The sequence below is a fragment of the Labrus mixtus genome, chromosome 1, assembly GCF_963584025.1.
Source record: "Labrus mixtus chromosome 1, fLabMix1.1, whole genome shotgun sequence".
Taxonomy (NCBI): Eukaryota; Metazoa; Chordata; class Actinopteri; order Labriformes; family Labridae; genus Labrus; species Labrus mixtus.
The window spans coordinates 28,695,519-28,710,227 of record NC_083612.1 but is presented as its reverse complement, the minus strand read 5'-3'; the positions used below and the strand labels follow the sequence as shown (position 1 = coordinate 28,710,227).

The window sequence follows — 14,709 nt, the reverse complement described above, 5'->3', positions numbered from 1 at the left end:
TACAAGTTTTAAATTAATTTCAATCTATGGCATTTTTAGTGCATAACATTGTTAAAGTTGAGTTTTATGTTTTCAGTCGTTAAACCAATTTGTCTTCCATCTCCTTTTTCTTTAAAGCATCCCTCACAGGCTCATGTGGACTGTGGAGTGCCTGTCAAATTAACCTGATCACGTCTATGTCACAGTGTAACTAGACACAGTCCTGTGTGTGTGTGTGTGTGTGTGTGTGTGTGTGTGTGTGTGTGTGTGTGTGTGTGTCTGTGTCTGTGTGGGTTGTGTGTGGTTGAGGGAGTTGATCACTCAGTGAGCTTATGTCCTGAGCACAAACCTGCTGCCTGCTGCACCATGAGGGCTAAAGCCTCAGACATGCACAGCAAGGACTGCGTCAAAGTGGCCGTCAGGGTCCGACCCTTCAACAAGGTATCATATATTTCTTATTTTGTTAAAACTCTTTGAGATTTTATATTTACACTGTTATTGTACTGTATTATTATATCAGTGTAATGTATTCACTGACATATAACCATATAAAGACTGATGGACCCAACCTGTTCAGTAGTAAGACCAGGAGAGAGTTATTGTTAGACGTAGTATCAGTGTTTGTAGAAGAATGAAGAATACATTGTTCAAACATTTACATTAAGGTACACATACTCAACATTTCATAGTTTCTAATTATGCATCTCAGTATCAAATAAGCTCTAAATGATCAATCATAAAGCACCAATCAAATCCTTATTCTGCATGACTTAATGACTGTAAGGTCATTGGCTAAGAGTTTCCATTTTCCTCATCTTAGTTACATCAACATTAATGACCAAGTGGTTGTAGTACATAGCCATTCAAATAAAGCCTAACCTGATGACTATCAGACCAGTCTTAACCAGTGGATATTGACCAGAGTATTTACAGATATGTGAGCAAACAATCACAGAAGGATTGAACTTTCGTTCATCTAGCAGTAATAACCACAAATAGAGAGTCTCACTTAGTTACCTGTCGGAGAGCAAAGCTGAAGATGCTTTTATTGCAGTTCTCCCATTTTCCTTGGGATCCATGTCAAATCTTTTCCAACAGCGTTATTCCCCTCTTCTCATCCTCCATCAATTCCTTCCTCCCTGAAGAGAGAGAGAGATGCAGGCAGCCACTGTATTATTTCCATGGTGACCAGCTCCATCACCATCCAGGACCCGCGAGACCCTCAGAGCCGCCGCTCCTTTTGTTTCGACTACGCTTACTGGTCCCACAGTGGCTTCACTCGTGACCACAGCGGCCTCTGTGTGCCCGAAGAGCCCGGAGGACGATATGCGGACCAGGTCAGGTCTGATGCCTGCTGGTAGAACAGGCTAATGGTTTACAATCAGCAGAATGCACGGTGCTAGAGGAAACAATCTAGGCCCTATAAGTAGTTCTACTGACCAGAAAGCAGAGATGTAGAGTTTGATCAAGATCAAGACAGAACTCTGTTATGGATTTGCAGCTCACAGAATATCTTCTACCCACAGGACAGTGTGTTTCAGGACTTAGGAGAGGGAATCCTGGAGAATGCACTGCAGGTAACAATCGTCACAACATGAACTAGAGTTCTCATTGATATCACAAAGCCTAGTCTTTCTTAAACATAAGCACATTTTGATCTGTTTCTTGGCTCAAACATCTGTTCAGTGTAAATCTGTTCCATCCTGAAATGTTGTCTGCAGGGATACAATGCCACTCTCCTGGCCTACGGGCAGACCGGCTCAGGGAAGAGTTACTCCATGGTGGGCTACGGGCCAAACAAAGGCCTGGTTCCTAAACTCTGTGAGCGACTGTTTCAGGCCATCAGAGAGAACCATGACTCACGACAGTGTCAGGTAAAAAGACACCTTCATTGACCTGCACATCCTGTTAGTATGTAGCTTAAACCATTCTTAATGTTTAATTTAATGTGTGTCTACACAGGTCTTTTTCAGTATGTTGGAAATCTATAATGAGCAGGTAACAGAAAGATGAAGCAGCTCTCCTTTTCTTATTCATGAAAAAGTGATTGATCTGGAAGATACCCTCAACCTATACATCTATACTTCTCTCTCTCTCTCGCTCTCTCTCTCTCTCCTTTTTGTCCAGGTGGTGGACCTGCTGTCTCGGGGGTCTCGTACCCCAGGGGGACTCAGAGTCAGAGAGGAGCAGCAGAGAGGTTTCTATGTGGAGGGTCTGCGAACAGTCCCATGTGACAGTGCACCACAGGTAGGAGATGATTATAGAGATAATGTTTATGATTTTATATTCAACTCTAAAAAGCTGAGTCTGTTGAATCTTCAAGAGTCTCTTTAAGAAATGAGTTCCTTTCATTTGACTTAAAGCAGTAATGATGAACTTTAACAATATGTCAATGTGGTCCATCTCTTTTCTGATTCTCTCCTGTACACGGCTCGTACTCTCTCAAGGTAATAATCTCGTCCTGAGTCATTTTCACTGGCCAACATACTGAACGTGGTAAAATGTTACTGGAAAAAATAACACAGCTTTTTTAAACAGTGTACTGTGAATCACTTGAGAATACGGCCCCATGATGAGGTGGCCAGCATCCAAAATTGCTATACATATAACTCATCGTCTGACTGGTGTTCACGTTCTTTTGAAGGTCATCCAGCCACAGAGGGATTAAACCAAGACTGTTTTAAAACCAGTTTAAATTACCAAATTAAAGGCCTGAGAACATTGAAATCATTAAATTAGAAAGAAAACTAGAGCTGTGATGGAATACATTTCAGGTGAATTTATATGAACATAACAAACAAGGTAATATAAAACCACCTCACTGTGAAAGTTTCCACCCTGTAGAAAAACCTAAACGATTGAATTTAGGCAGTTTGGTTCAACCGTGGCTTGAGGAGTTATTAAAAATGAACACTGATTTACTGTAGCACGCCCGGTCTCATCAAGCGTTTCAGGGTCTGTAACAGCGAAGGCATGATCACCTTTTGTTTTTTGGGGTTACCATGGAAAAGGTTACAGAGGTCAATATCAAATTCCAAAACAAGGATCTATGTTATCCTCCACCCCCATAAGTCACATCACATGTCCTCCGGTCAGACGAGTGTATATCCACGTAGAGACATTTGTTTTAGAGAAGAATGTAGATTTGAGTTCATCGTTGTTATCTTCAAGACTTTGATTCCTTGCGCGACAGAGCCGGTAAAGTATTATGAGGACAGCTGTGACTTAACAGGAGACAGAGACCTGATGTATCGCTTTGGCACAGACAGACTTTGACCTCCAGATCTTAAAGGTTCACATCTGTCCTGAAAATGACCGGGGACAAACTATATCATATTACTAAGACACCTCAGTGAAGGAGAATTATAGGAGCCAGTATGTTCAGAAACAAGAACTACTAGTGATTTAAGATATCGCTTCAGTAGTCTTCTTTTTGTGTGTTTTTAATCACTTTAAATGTGTTTTTTTTTTTTAAATGAAGGTGGAGCAGCTGATGGAGCAGGGGACAAGGACCCGGACCACCGCTGCCACTCACATGAATGCAAACAGCAGTCGTTCCCATATGCTCATTATCCTCCAGCTCAAACAGGTGAGCTATGCACGGACTAAGTGAAGTCCAGCAACACTGTAAACATGTTTTACAAGGCGACATTTGTCTGTCCTACTATACCTGTAGTTCTTTTATCAAGCTGTTGTTGCTAGCTTTATGGACATTGTATGATTCCACAAACAGTTTTTCTCAGTTGATTTTTAACATTTATAACATTTGTATGTTTTTCCGGCACCTGCGTCTTTATCTTTACCCTGTATGCAAGAGTTGTATCTTTTTTTTAAAAACATTTGTAATTGATTTAAGTGTAACTTTTTGTCAGATCTTCTCCAAAGAGAGCATCACAAAGCAGTCCAACATTAACCTGGTGGACCTGGCCGGCAGTGAGCGTCAGAGGTCATCAGGGTCAGAGGCAGATAGACTCAAAGAGGGCACGGCCATCAACCTGAGCCTCACCACGCTGGGAAACGTCATCAGGTGAGCCTGTGTTTTTCTTCTTTTTGTCATTGAGTTTGCTTTGTCAACTTGATCGCATACCCTCTCCTCCTCCAGCGCCCTGGCTGATGTGGCCGTGGGCAGGAAGGTGATCCACATACCGTACAGAGACTCAGTCCTCACCAAGCTGCTGCAGTCTGCACTGGGAGGAAACAGTCGCACTGTCATGGTAACAGAAAGTAGTGCTGACATGCAGGAGTGTTGCATTTTGTAGTCAACTGGTCGTCTGCTGTCAAAGTGCTCTTGTAAACAAACTGTTTAGTGAAGCTTTTTCTAATTTAATTAAAGATTGCAACTCTGAGTCCTGCTGACATCTGCTATGAGGAGTCCCTCTCTACCCTGCGCTACGCTGAGAGGTACAACAAACTGATCATGCAGTAAAAATAATTTCAGCTGGTTATCAATAAATATTGTAATAAAAGCATCCTCCTCTGGCTCTTCTCTATCATTTCCTCTGCTCATACTGCAACTCATAGCTTGTTCTGTAACTTGTTTCCTCCCCACTTCAGGGCCAAACGTATCCAGAACCGAGCTGTGGTGAACGAGAGCCCGACAGAGCGTCTGGTTAAAGAGCTAAAGGCAGAGAATGCCCGGCTGCTGCAGCGCCTGAGCCGGCTGGGTCAGGAGGGACGCAGAGCCAACGATGAAACCAGTAAGAGTCCTCAGGTCAAGAGTGAAACAGAATTCAGCAGGCGAGGGTCAGACAGGTCAATGTGTTTATGTGTATGTGTTTGTGAGTGTTTGTGAGTGTGTGTGCTTGAATGAATGAATGAATGAATAATTTATTTTGGTGTTAGACACATTAACTATAAATGTGATTGTGTGTGTTCAGAGGAACTCCGTCAACTGCTGACTCACAACGAGCTCCAGATCAGAGCCATTCAGACTCTTTGGGAACAACATCTGCAAGAGGCGCTGAAGGACTGGGAGCAACAGTATGCTAACATCACACAGGTACACACACACACACACACACACACACACACACACACAAACACACAAACACACACACTTTTTGAAATAGTTTCAGATCACAGATTGTCAGACGTGACTTAAACCTGGATTTCTCTGAAAGGCCAGCTGGGGGCGACTCCACAGGTTGCAAAAATCTGATTACACCTGTAAGTATGGGAGCAGCTGAGAAAATAACCCTTCTTCATAGCACATGAATGACCTCTGTAAACATTTTCCTTATATGTTTATGGTCTCAGTTACTAGTACAAGTCTGTCTCAATGCAGCCAGGTGTTTATTTAGTTAATGATGGTCCATTTTAAATTCAAATGGACAATAAAGACGGGCATGTTTGTGGCTTGGCTACCTCTAATTGCCAGGTTGCTACCCTTATAAAGGGAACTCATCCTTGTCCAAATGTGGTCACTGATAGTCCTAACAAACAAAAGTGGTGATACAAAGAACCAGGCTTTAAAAGGGGGGGTCAAGAAACCAATGGGTAACATAAAGGCGTCTACATCTTATTCTTGTTAGTATTCTAAGTGTGTTTTACATGAGCTCCGATAACACAAACTGGTACAAGTTAATTGCATAAATGCATCATTGCACATATGAATATGTATAGTCTCCAGTCATACTGTTTATCTGTGACTTTTCCCCTTGTCAGGAGAGAAGGATGATGCAAATGCACCCCTACATCCTCAACATCAATGAGGACGCTCAGCTGTCAGGGGTTGTCAAGCTGTTCATTCAGGAGGGTAAGTCCATAAGAAGGTAATGGAGCTTCTCATTGTAGTCAGACAAACCTTTAGCCTGTTTATTACCACTTCTTTGATTCATTCTATTCCAGGCGAGTGGGACATCGGCCTATGTGACTCTTCCACAACATCAATCTCTATCAAGGGTTTAGGGTGAGTTTTCATCACATCAACATCAAATCGATAGGCTAACTGTTTTTCAGCGTTAAGCAGCATTCAAACTGGTGCACTCTGCAATATGCTGCATGTTTGTTTTCTGTGTGTCAGCATTCAGGAGCGTCACGCTGTGTTCAGGAACGAACAGAGGCTGGTAACACTCACCCCGCTGGCAGGGTCAAAAGTCATTATAAATGGCTATGTGGTCTCCCAGACAACTGAGCTTCAACATCTGGTGCGCCTCAACACACCCACAAACTTTATCATGATGTGAAAAATGTCTTACAGCACACATACACACAACACTTTATTTTCTGCTTCTGCAGGACCGTCTCATCCTCGGTTCCAACTGCACCTACCTGTTCATTGGCTATCCCTCTGAGAGGGGCGGGGATGACTGGAGTCGCTACGACTACGACTACTTCCAGTCAGAGCTGGCTGCCGCAGAGGGCATCCACCTGGGTGAGTAGGACGATCGACGTGGGAATGAGGATTATTCCTGGAAGGACACTTGTTAGAAGTTATTTCTGTATCTGAGTTCAGGTGAGTCGAGTGCCGGGTCCATTCAGGCTGACCCCAGTCTGCTGGCCGTCTTCTATGACTACATCAAACTGATGCCCATGGTGGCAGAGGCCAACCAGATGAGTCAGGAGCTAAACAAGGTGATGCACAAACACATGTTCAGATCTTCTCTCATTCTCTTTCTGTGTTTAATGTTTGAATAAAAACTTGAAATGCAATGTCTATATGGTGAGTTTGTGATCACTGCAGGTAGTGTCTAATCAATGAAATGAATCATATACATTATTAATGGATGTATCCACACATGCTGTTTACACTCTGTCCCCTACATTTAGGGGGTGGTGTTTAGGTTGGAGATAAAGAATTTGGCACTCTCTGACTCAAGAGGCCATGATCTGGAGAAAGAGATTGTGGTCAGAGTCACTGCGTTGGTAGGAAAACAGGTTGGTCTTTCTTCTTCTTTGTATCATTGTCTCTCTCACATGCAATAGTTTCACAATTCATGAACCTGTCATTCCAGTTTCTATTTCAGGTTTGATCTGTGGTGTTGAATTTATGTTTTTCCAAGCCGTTCTTGCACTCTCTCCCCAGGTGTGGTTATGGTCCAAGGCTAAGTTTGTGAACCGTAAATTCCTGATGGAGGAAGTTTACCAGCAGCATCAAACTGAGAGCGGAGGCAATGTAATTCAATGAGAAGATTGTTGTTGTTGTTGTTTTTTTTTTTTAATGTAGAAAGACTCAACTACAAACAACTAGACACATATAAATAGATTTTCTGACAAAAGAAGTTTGACAGGCTGCAAATAGAATTTTGTAATCCCTGTATTGATTTAGAGTTCCTACTTAATGGGAGTCTGAATTAATACAAGTCTGCGCAGTCAGCTCTATAGCTTCATCAATGGTATGATTACATTTTGGAGCAATAACTCTTTTTTTATAATGGTCTCTGTATCCTCCGGTCAGAGAGTAGAGAGGCTGTCCACTGCTGCATTACCCAGAGATAAAGACCCCTTCTGGGATCCTGTGGAGCCTCTGCTCTTGGGGACGGCTCACCTCTGGCTTCAGTCTTTGGCCTTCCGCATCCCTCTGGAGGAGCAGCTCGAGGTGCTAACACAGATTGATTGCATTCAGACAAAGACACGAGTGTATGGCTGACATAGTCCTGTGAAGAAACACAAATAAGGTTGAAGCTCTGTGTGCAGGTGCTGGGGTCAGAAGGAACAGAGGAGGCTATTCTACAAGCACAGCTGGTTCCCTGCACCTCCACAGGACTGTAGGACCTGGGTGCACACACACACACACACACACACACACACACACACACACACACACACACACACACACACACACACACACACACACACACACACACACACACACACTGTTTAATAAAGTGAATAAATCCTCTTTCTCTTTAGTCCTCTGGGCGAGGATGACATTCTAATTGACCCGTCTGAGTTGCTTGGTCGACGGCTTGACTTCCAGCTGGTCCTGGATCAGTGCTGCGGCCTTCGCTGGATCAGAGAGACCCGTAATAGAGGGGTCCAGATTGGGTGAGGCATACTGGGGTCTGCGAAGCACTGGAGAGAGTGTAAAGTGCAGTGAGGACACAGATAAAATAAGTGACAGATTTTTACTTTTTTTCAGGTTCAGGTTATTTGACTGTAGCCAGTCTCTCTACACTCCGGCTGTGTGGCACAACGTCAACCCTCTGCTGGATCACAGAGTCCACTTCTCCTCTCTCCACACCTCCCAACGTCTGCTGGACTACCTGCAGAGCAGCGCCGTGGTGCTGGAGCTCTGGGGCCTTCAAGGTGAGGATTAGGAGATGATTAAAGTATTGGGCAAGTTGACAAAAACAAAACACAAAGAAGTTGAACACGTAAATGTCTTGGTTGTGATAACAGTAGATTTAGTTGTGACTGTGAAGAAGGCTGGATTCAACAGCAAAAGCTTAAAATAATAGTAATCAGATATTAACCTGCATTCAAGCTGCTGATTGGTGTTGATTTGTCTTTCAGAGGGTTGTACTGAGCTGATATCAGCTCTGGAGGGAGTGAGGATGACTACAGAGGGCATCTTTATCATCGAGGAGGGAGGCACAGCGGATACAGCAGTGAGTCTCATCTCCAGATTGTATTCCATGAATCAGAAGTTATCTTTTTATTTTTCCTTCGGTATGTTTCTAAATCTGGAAACAACCAAGCAACTTAAGACACAGGTGTCTATCTATTTGTTTACGTAGGTTTTATTAGGCAAAAAAGAAAAAATCTGCTGTTTTAAATGTGTGTTGAAGCCTATAGACTCAGCAGAGCTCAGCTGTTCAGTGAGAGCTCTGCAGCAGGACATGGAGGAACTGAAGAATGTCAATACTTCACTGAGAAAAGAAAACGAAAGTCTGAGAGAACAACTCAACACAGCCAGGAATGGTAACCGAAACACACATAAAACACCCCCACATACAGATCAATGTTTATAATGATATAATGAAAAGCTCGTTTACATGTATTCAGAGTAATTTGGATTCACCAGCTGGAACATACAAAACAATATTCCATTCATCAATAAGTGTTCATGTCTTCCTCCCTGTGTGTGTGTTAGGTGGGGATAGTGTGCGTGGTCGCTCGGTGCGTCCCAGCTGTGATGCAGAGTTTGCTCGAGCCCTGAAAGTTTTCTATCACAGCATGACCTCAGTGAGGGGTCAGCTGCAGCGTCTGCGCAGACACAGACCCAGTGTATGTATCTGATGTCTGCCTGCAGTAGTAGTGTTAGTGAGAATTACAACAATAAGGTCTTTGCAGTCAGATCATTTCTTCAGTGTCTGGACATTTCAGGGACAAATAATAACATTTATAAAATGTCACTCTCAGTTGTTTCAGGGTTCATTTAATCACAGCAAAGCCATCTCAAACAGAATTTAAAAAAAAAGTGTTTAAAATGAAAATTAATCCGAATCAGAGCTGTAGTGATGGACCTGCTGTTTGTAGTGATAAATATTATTTTGGTTGAATATCTGTACCTGAACAGTGGCAAAAGAGTCAATACTATTATTCAGTTTTAGAACAGGCAATTTGAAACTGAGACTTCATTTCAGTCTAAAGTGTTGATAAGAGTCGTGTGATTTAAGTTTTATGTGTGTATGTTATCTTAATATGTTCAAATTTTGAATCAGGCTCTGGTATTCCTAAGTGTGGGCCTAGTTGCTGTAGTACATGTGTATAACTGAGTTAACTGCTTTCACAATGACACTGACTAAATGTGCTTGTGTTGTGTGTCTTTAGGAGGAGTCTGACCTTCTGGGGCTCAGGTTGTTTGTGGACGAGCACTGTCGGCTGCTGAGGAATTTCTCTGAGCAACTTGAGCAGAGCGTCTCCACACTCAAACAGGAAGTGGCTGCCATCGTCCGCCGGAAACGAGAACGATCAGGAATCTGGTCGTGACTGAGTGACAGCTTATAGAAATACGAGCTCATGCTTCATTTTAAGACATTGCAGAGATTTCTAGTATGACGTGTGTGTAGTTTGAAGATACTAGCTTTTATATGTAGCTTTTTATTTCATTTTAATTTATCCAAGAAAACACTATGCCACATCAATAACCTGACTTTGAATGGAAATGTTTCAATCTATTAATAATGTCTTTCTTTTTTAAGATGATTTTTTTGGGGGTTTTGTGCCTTTATTAGAGAGACAGGAGAGTGGATAGAGTTGGATATTGGAGAGAGAGAGTAGGGAATGACATGTTGGAAAGCAGCCACAGGTCGGATTCAAACCCGTGCTTTCCGCTCGTGGACTACAGCCTCTGTACATGAGGCGTGCAAACAAACCACTCGGCCAGCAGCACTTTTAAAAACTATTTTCAATATGCATTAAAAGCTAGAGAGGTACATTAAACATGTTTTGTAATTTAAGTAAGATTTAGGTTAAAGTATTAAATCAGAGTAAAGACAATAACTTGTACCATTTAGATATCTTGTGATACTACATTTTATGTATTACAGCTTTAGGAAACAATATACAGTACTCAGCCTTTTAAAACATTATATTGCATCTGTGACCATCAAGTCATTCATCATTCAAATTACAACTTAAGCATAACTCTTCATTCATGATTTCTTTGATGCAGGGTTTTTACAACCAACCACTTGTGATGCACACTGATCAAGATCAGTCATGTGTGCCATTTGTTGTTGTGAGGCCTTACTCTCTTGTGTAAAATGAGAAGGTTTTCAAGTGTCTTAACTCTCAACTGCCACCAGCTGTTGAGACTAGGTGAGATATGTAAGATTAATTCAGATGATCAATATGTGAATGTTGTAGAAAATAAACAACACAAGGACTGAAGTTTATAAAAAGTTTATTAGACTGCATGTAAAGAAATCTTTACAGTCCCAACGGCAAATAAATTAAAAGGCATACAATACAACTCAAGTTTCAGAATTCACCATATTATTATGCTTTAGAAACATCACCTACAATGTCTCGTCTTTTCACTCTGAAGCTGTACCACAGTATGACAATGTCACCGTGATACTTCAGAGCTGAAGAGGACAGATTTCCAGTGTGTCAAGTTTAGTGGCAGAGTTGATCTCTCTCTTTGTGGTGTCCAGTTCAGAGGTAAAAGCACAACAGTTAACGTTTGTAAGCAGTCACAAATGTAAAAGAGTACAGACAGTTGCTGTAGGTCCAAAAAAAGATCAGCGTGGGCTCGTTCAAAGGAGGAGAGGCAGAAGGCAAATGTGAGGCAGCTTAGTCATCAGATGGGATAGAGAATCTATGTACCGCAGAGAAAGTTTAAACATTCTGACACGGACCATAAAAGTCAGATAGAGACAAAGGTGTAAAGGTGGCTGGGTCCATGTGAACTGACAAGATGGACTGGAGAACATAAAGACAAATGTGGGACAGACAGAACGCAAGCTTCAGATATCTGAGAATTTGTGTTTAGGTTCATTAAATTCAGTTCAAACTTGATTGATTTTGTCAGATGATCACCACCATATGTTCTGATCTAGGCAGAAAGCACCTCATAACATGAACATGTGTGTGTGTGTGCATGTATACAGAAGGCCCAGGGTAAGGTGAGGTAGGTTAATTTGGGTCTTCAGGGACTGGGGTCAACACAAACTATAAAAAAAGTATTTACAATGCACACTCTCTCACATTAAGGTAAGCGTGAAATGTAGAAGAAAATGAAGCAGTGCACAATAATCAAGCATTATTGTTTCGACAGTTTCATGTCACTATCTGCACCAGTTTGTTTAAATCTGAGGTCCCTGTCTGAACAACCAAACAAACACACATGAGCACAGAGTCTGTACAGAAGCAGTTTAGGTAAATATCAAGTACAGTGGTGAAAATTACAAAATACATTTTTTGTTGTTGTTGAAGACGCCTTTTCTGTGTATGTAAAAGATATTAGCAAAGAAGTAGCATTCATGTTTGCAGCTTATGCAGCCATAAGGACTGAATGCAGTACCTGATTAACAACACTCTGGTTATCAATTTACAGTTGTCAGTTCTCACTGTCAGTATAGTACAGAACAACATCAGGTCTTTTCAGCTTTTTTAAAATATGAAATAGATTGATTGGCGGAGTACAAATGTCATCTTGAGGGTTTCCACAGCTGCCTTGTCCAAGCTAATGCCTCTTTACAGACGAGTCAGTGCTCAAACAGTTCAGGGAGGCTGAGCTAAGATGAGTGTGTGTCCACTGCAAGTGCAAACACACACACACACACACACACACACACACATTATTCCAGCTCATTTATCCTAACCCTGTCTTTGTTATATCTCCATCTCTGACAAACCCCTTTTACATTCTAGGTTACACACGTTTCATCTTTCAGTTCTCCATCAGCTCACCACGGGAGAAGACAAGTAAAGTTTTAAACCCAAAATTTGTCCTCTTTATGAAAAATACTCACAACATGAAGCTTTCAGCAGTAAGCAGACAATTTTCACAGTATAAAAATATTTCACTAAACCACAGAGAGGTCCACGATTTCACATTACGCTCATAGTTGTGGAGCGCTGAAGCCACACAAAGACAAAAAGAAGTCATTAAGAGCTGCAGTACAGAAGAAAGATCATCAGAAATCTCAGTCAAAACAGAGGCAGAATATTTCCACATTTTTGTCTGACGTTACCAACAGAGCAGAACATTTAAGATTGTTATAAAGCAATACTCGGCAGTGTTCACTTATTTAATAATATTCATTCATATAGGCCCTGCAAGGTGGTGACACATCCTGGAAATAGTTCCATCATGAGACCTCCAAATCCAGAATCGAATGAATCAAACAAGCTATGCCTGCAGGAAACAGTTGTGTTCTTTGTACAGCATGGAGACTTCTCCTTTCCACGTCTCATTGTCTCCTATCCATTGCTAGCTCTGGTTGACCCGGGTACAACGCAGATGATCCCTGAAAATGCCTTTCATCAGCCGGTTTGAGTCAAAAACTCAGGAGTTAAGAACTGTGTGGGGTCAAAGAATTAGGTAAACAAACTGAACTGCATTTGTCAAATTCCAGTCAAGAACACTGGCTGAGCTGTGTTAGCCTTTAGCCACGGTGCTAACAAATGATCACCAAGGAACTAATGCCAAAAATCCCCTCTGCAGTAATCACTGGCATTCTCCATCTAGGTAGAGGGAAACATTCACAACTAAACAGATGTGTGTGTGTCTGCTGAGGGGAAATCTTTAAAAGGCTGTAACAGCATCCTAACAACAGTTTACTGTAGAGACTGAGAGTCCTCTCAGGCGCTGGTGCCTTCTTGCTCTCCCACTGGGCTCTCACTTGCAGTTGTTCCGTGGGTGATGAGGGTCTGTGCAGGCTCAGTAACGTCTCGCTGGCTGCCGTGCCTCGAGTGGCTGTCTAACTGATGAAGGCTGCTGTGGGTGGAGAGTGGGTGGTCCAGACGTGGCATGCTGCCATGGTAACTGCGCTCCTGTGTACCTCTGTGAACCAAAGTATCACTCCTGAGAGGGAGAGAGATAGGTAAAGACATTAGACACACAGGAAGGACAAAGGAAAACAGGCTTCACTTTGTGTGATTCACACTATTTGACAAACAGAAAGTCGTGGATTTCCTGCTCTACCTGTTGTCACGAGTGCGGCGTAGGCTACCGTGGTAGCTGGCTTTGCTGTGGACGCTGCCGGCCTTACTCTTGGTGGAGGCAGTGTGGCCATGGTGAGTTCTGATGGGTTCATCCAGATCGTCCAGGACAGCTAAGTGGGTTGAAGAGGCGTGGGTAGATGTGCCCTACAGAAGGATGGATGTAACAACTTTTAGCAACAAACACTAAGACACGAGATGGCCTCAAATAGTCTGTTCATAACGCAGAAATGTTGAAACAAAATCCAAACCCAAGTCAAGTTTTCAACAAGACGGCGTGAGAAAATAGCTTTGAAGCTATACAGGATCTCCTCCAGTCAGGTTTCTATAACTACTGCTCATGTCTATCCTGTTTTTTATTAAAGGTTTTGTTTAGATTCTCTTATATCAGTGCTGTCTGCAGTCCTACCTGAGTGGATGTTCCACGAGACTTCCTTATTATTGGAGTGTCTGGCTCACGCAGCAGAGACTGAGCGATGTCTGGCTGCTCCTGCAGCACCTGACGAGACTCATTCACCCCACTGCTGCATTAAGAAGAGGGTGAGGGTTAGAAGAAAATGAATGGAAGACAGACGGGCAGGTCCAGAAAGAACAGATAGATTTCAAAAAGGGAGGTCAGGGGAGGGGAGGAGAGGTAGGGAGACATTCATGGTGTGGAGAACGCAGAGGGGAAGAGAAGAGGGGAGGGGATGAGGATTAGAAGACAGATGTTTGATGCTCACAGAGATATAATAAATGTAAATAATCCCTCTTTCTTACTCTTTGCGTCTGCGTCCATGCAGGAAGCTAGCCCATTCAAAGCAGGTCTTCTTGCTGCCAACCCAGAACACAGAGGGGATCCCAACCACCAACATCATCACATATTTAATCAAGAACAAAACCATGTTCGGCCGGTTAGTCTGCTCCACCTGAAGAGAATAGAAATGTACAATATTTATTCCATGGTTATGAGAAAAAAAAGCTTATTTTGTTAAATATCAGACTAGCAGTATAGTATAGAAGTGCAGGACATATATGTCAGCCATATTAAGACGGTAAAGAAAGAGGAAATACTTAGTGTTCCACTTAAACTAGTTTCGCAATAAATTAAACCAAAGGATCCTGAGCTGACAAGTGGTTTTAGTTGAGTCAGGCCGTTTAAATGATGGAAGAGGGGATGCAATCCGCAAAAAACAG

The 14,709-nt window shown here is 42.4% G+C and overlaps 2 protein-coding genes across 2 annotated transcripts in view; one reads left to right on the top strand and one right to left on the bottom strand.

Moving 5' to 3' along the window:
- The first annotated feature begins 327 nt into the window (after positions 1–327).
- kif28 (kinesin family member 28) lies at positions 328–9,873 on the top strand. The gene is made up of 27 exons (XM_061041056.1): positions 328–420; positions 1,125–1,316; positions 1,506–1,556; positions 1,701–1,853; positions 1,942–1,977; positions 2,107–2,226; positions 3,461–3,568; positions 3,852–4,006; positions 4,082–4,193; positions 4,313–4,380; positions 4,534–4,676; positions 4,857–4,978; positions 5,644–5,734; positions 5,827–5,887; positions 6,002–6,125; positions 6,217–6,352; positions 6,434–6,552; positions 6,748–6,855; positions 7,004–7,093; positions 7,376–7,516; positions 7,615–7,685; positions 7,831–7,965; positions 8,060–8,226; positions 8,434–8,528; positions 8,709–8,841; positions 9,014–9,147; positions 9,694–9,873. Exons 1-27 carry the CDS (start codon positions 346–348, stop codon positions 9,850–9,852), a joined length of 3,099 nt encoding a protein of 1,032 aa, XP_060897039.1. The 5' UTR covers positions 328–345; the 3' UTR covers positions 9,853–9,873.
- An 878-nt stretch (positions 9,874–10,751) lies between these two features.
- The window catches only part of LOC132976380 (frizzled-3-like), a 30,571-nt gene continuing 26,613 nt past the window's right edge, over positions 10,752–14,709 (bottom strand). The window contains exons 8-11 of the mRNA XM_061041051.1: positions 14,293–14,441; positions 13,943–14,057; positions 13,517–13,680; positions 10,752–13,396 (exon numbers count right to left, since the gene is read on the bottom strand). Coding sequence (XP_060897034.1) covers positions 13,174–13,396; positions 13,517–13,680; positions 13,943–14,057; positions 14,293–14,441 — 651 coding nt within the window. The 3' untranslated portion in view covers positions 10,752–13,173. The remainder of the gene's footprint in view (positions 13,397–13,516; positions 13,681–13,942; positions 14,058–14,292; positions 14,442–14,709) is intronic.

Coding starts and splice junctions, on each gene's coding strand:
- kif28 (XM_061041056.1), top strand. CDS start 346: ATGAGGGCTAAAGCCTCAGACATGCACAGCAAGGACTGCGTCAAAGTG. Junction 3,569..3,851: donor TTATCCTCCAGCTCAAACAG/GTGAGCTATGCA, acceptor ACTTTTTGTCAG/ATCTTCTCCAAAGAGAGCAT. Junction 4,381..4,533: donor ACCCTGCGCTACGCTGAGAG/GTACAACAAACT, acceptor TCCCCACTTCAG/GGCCAAACGTATCCAGAACC.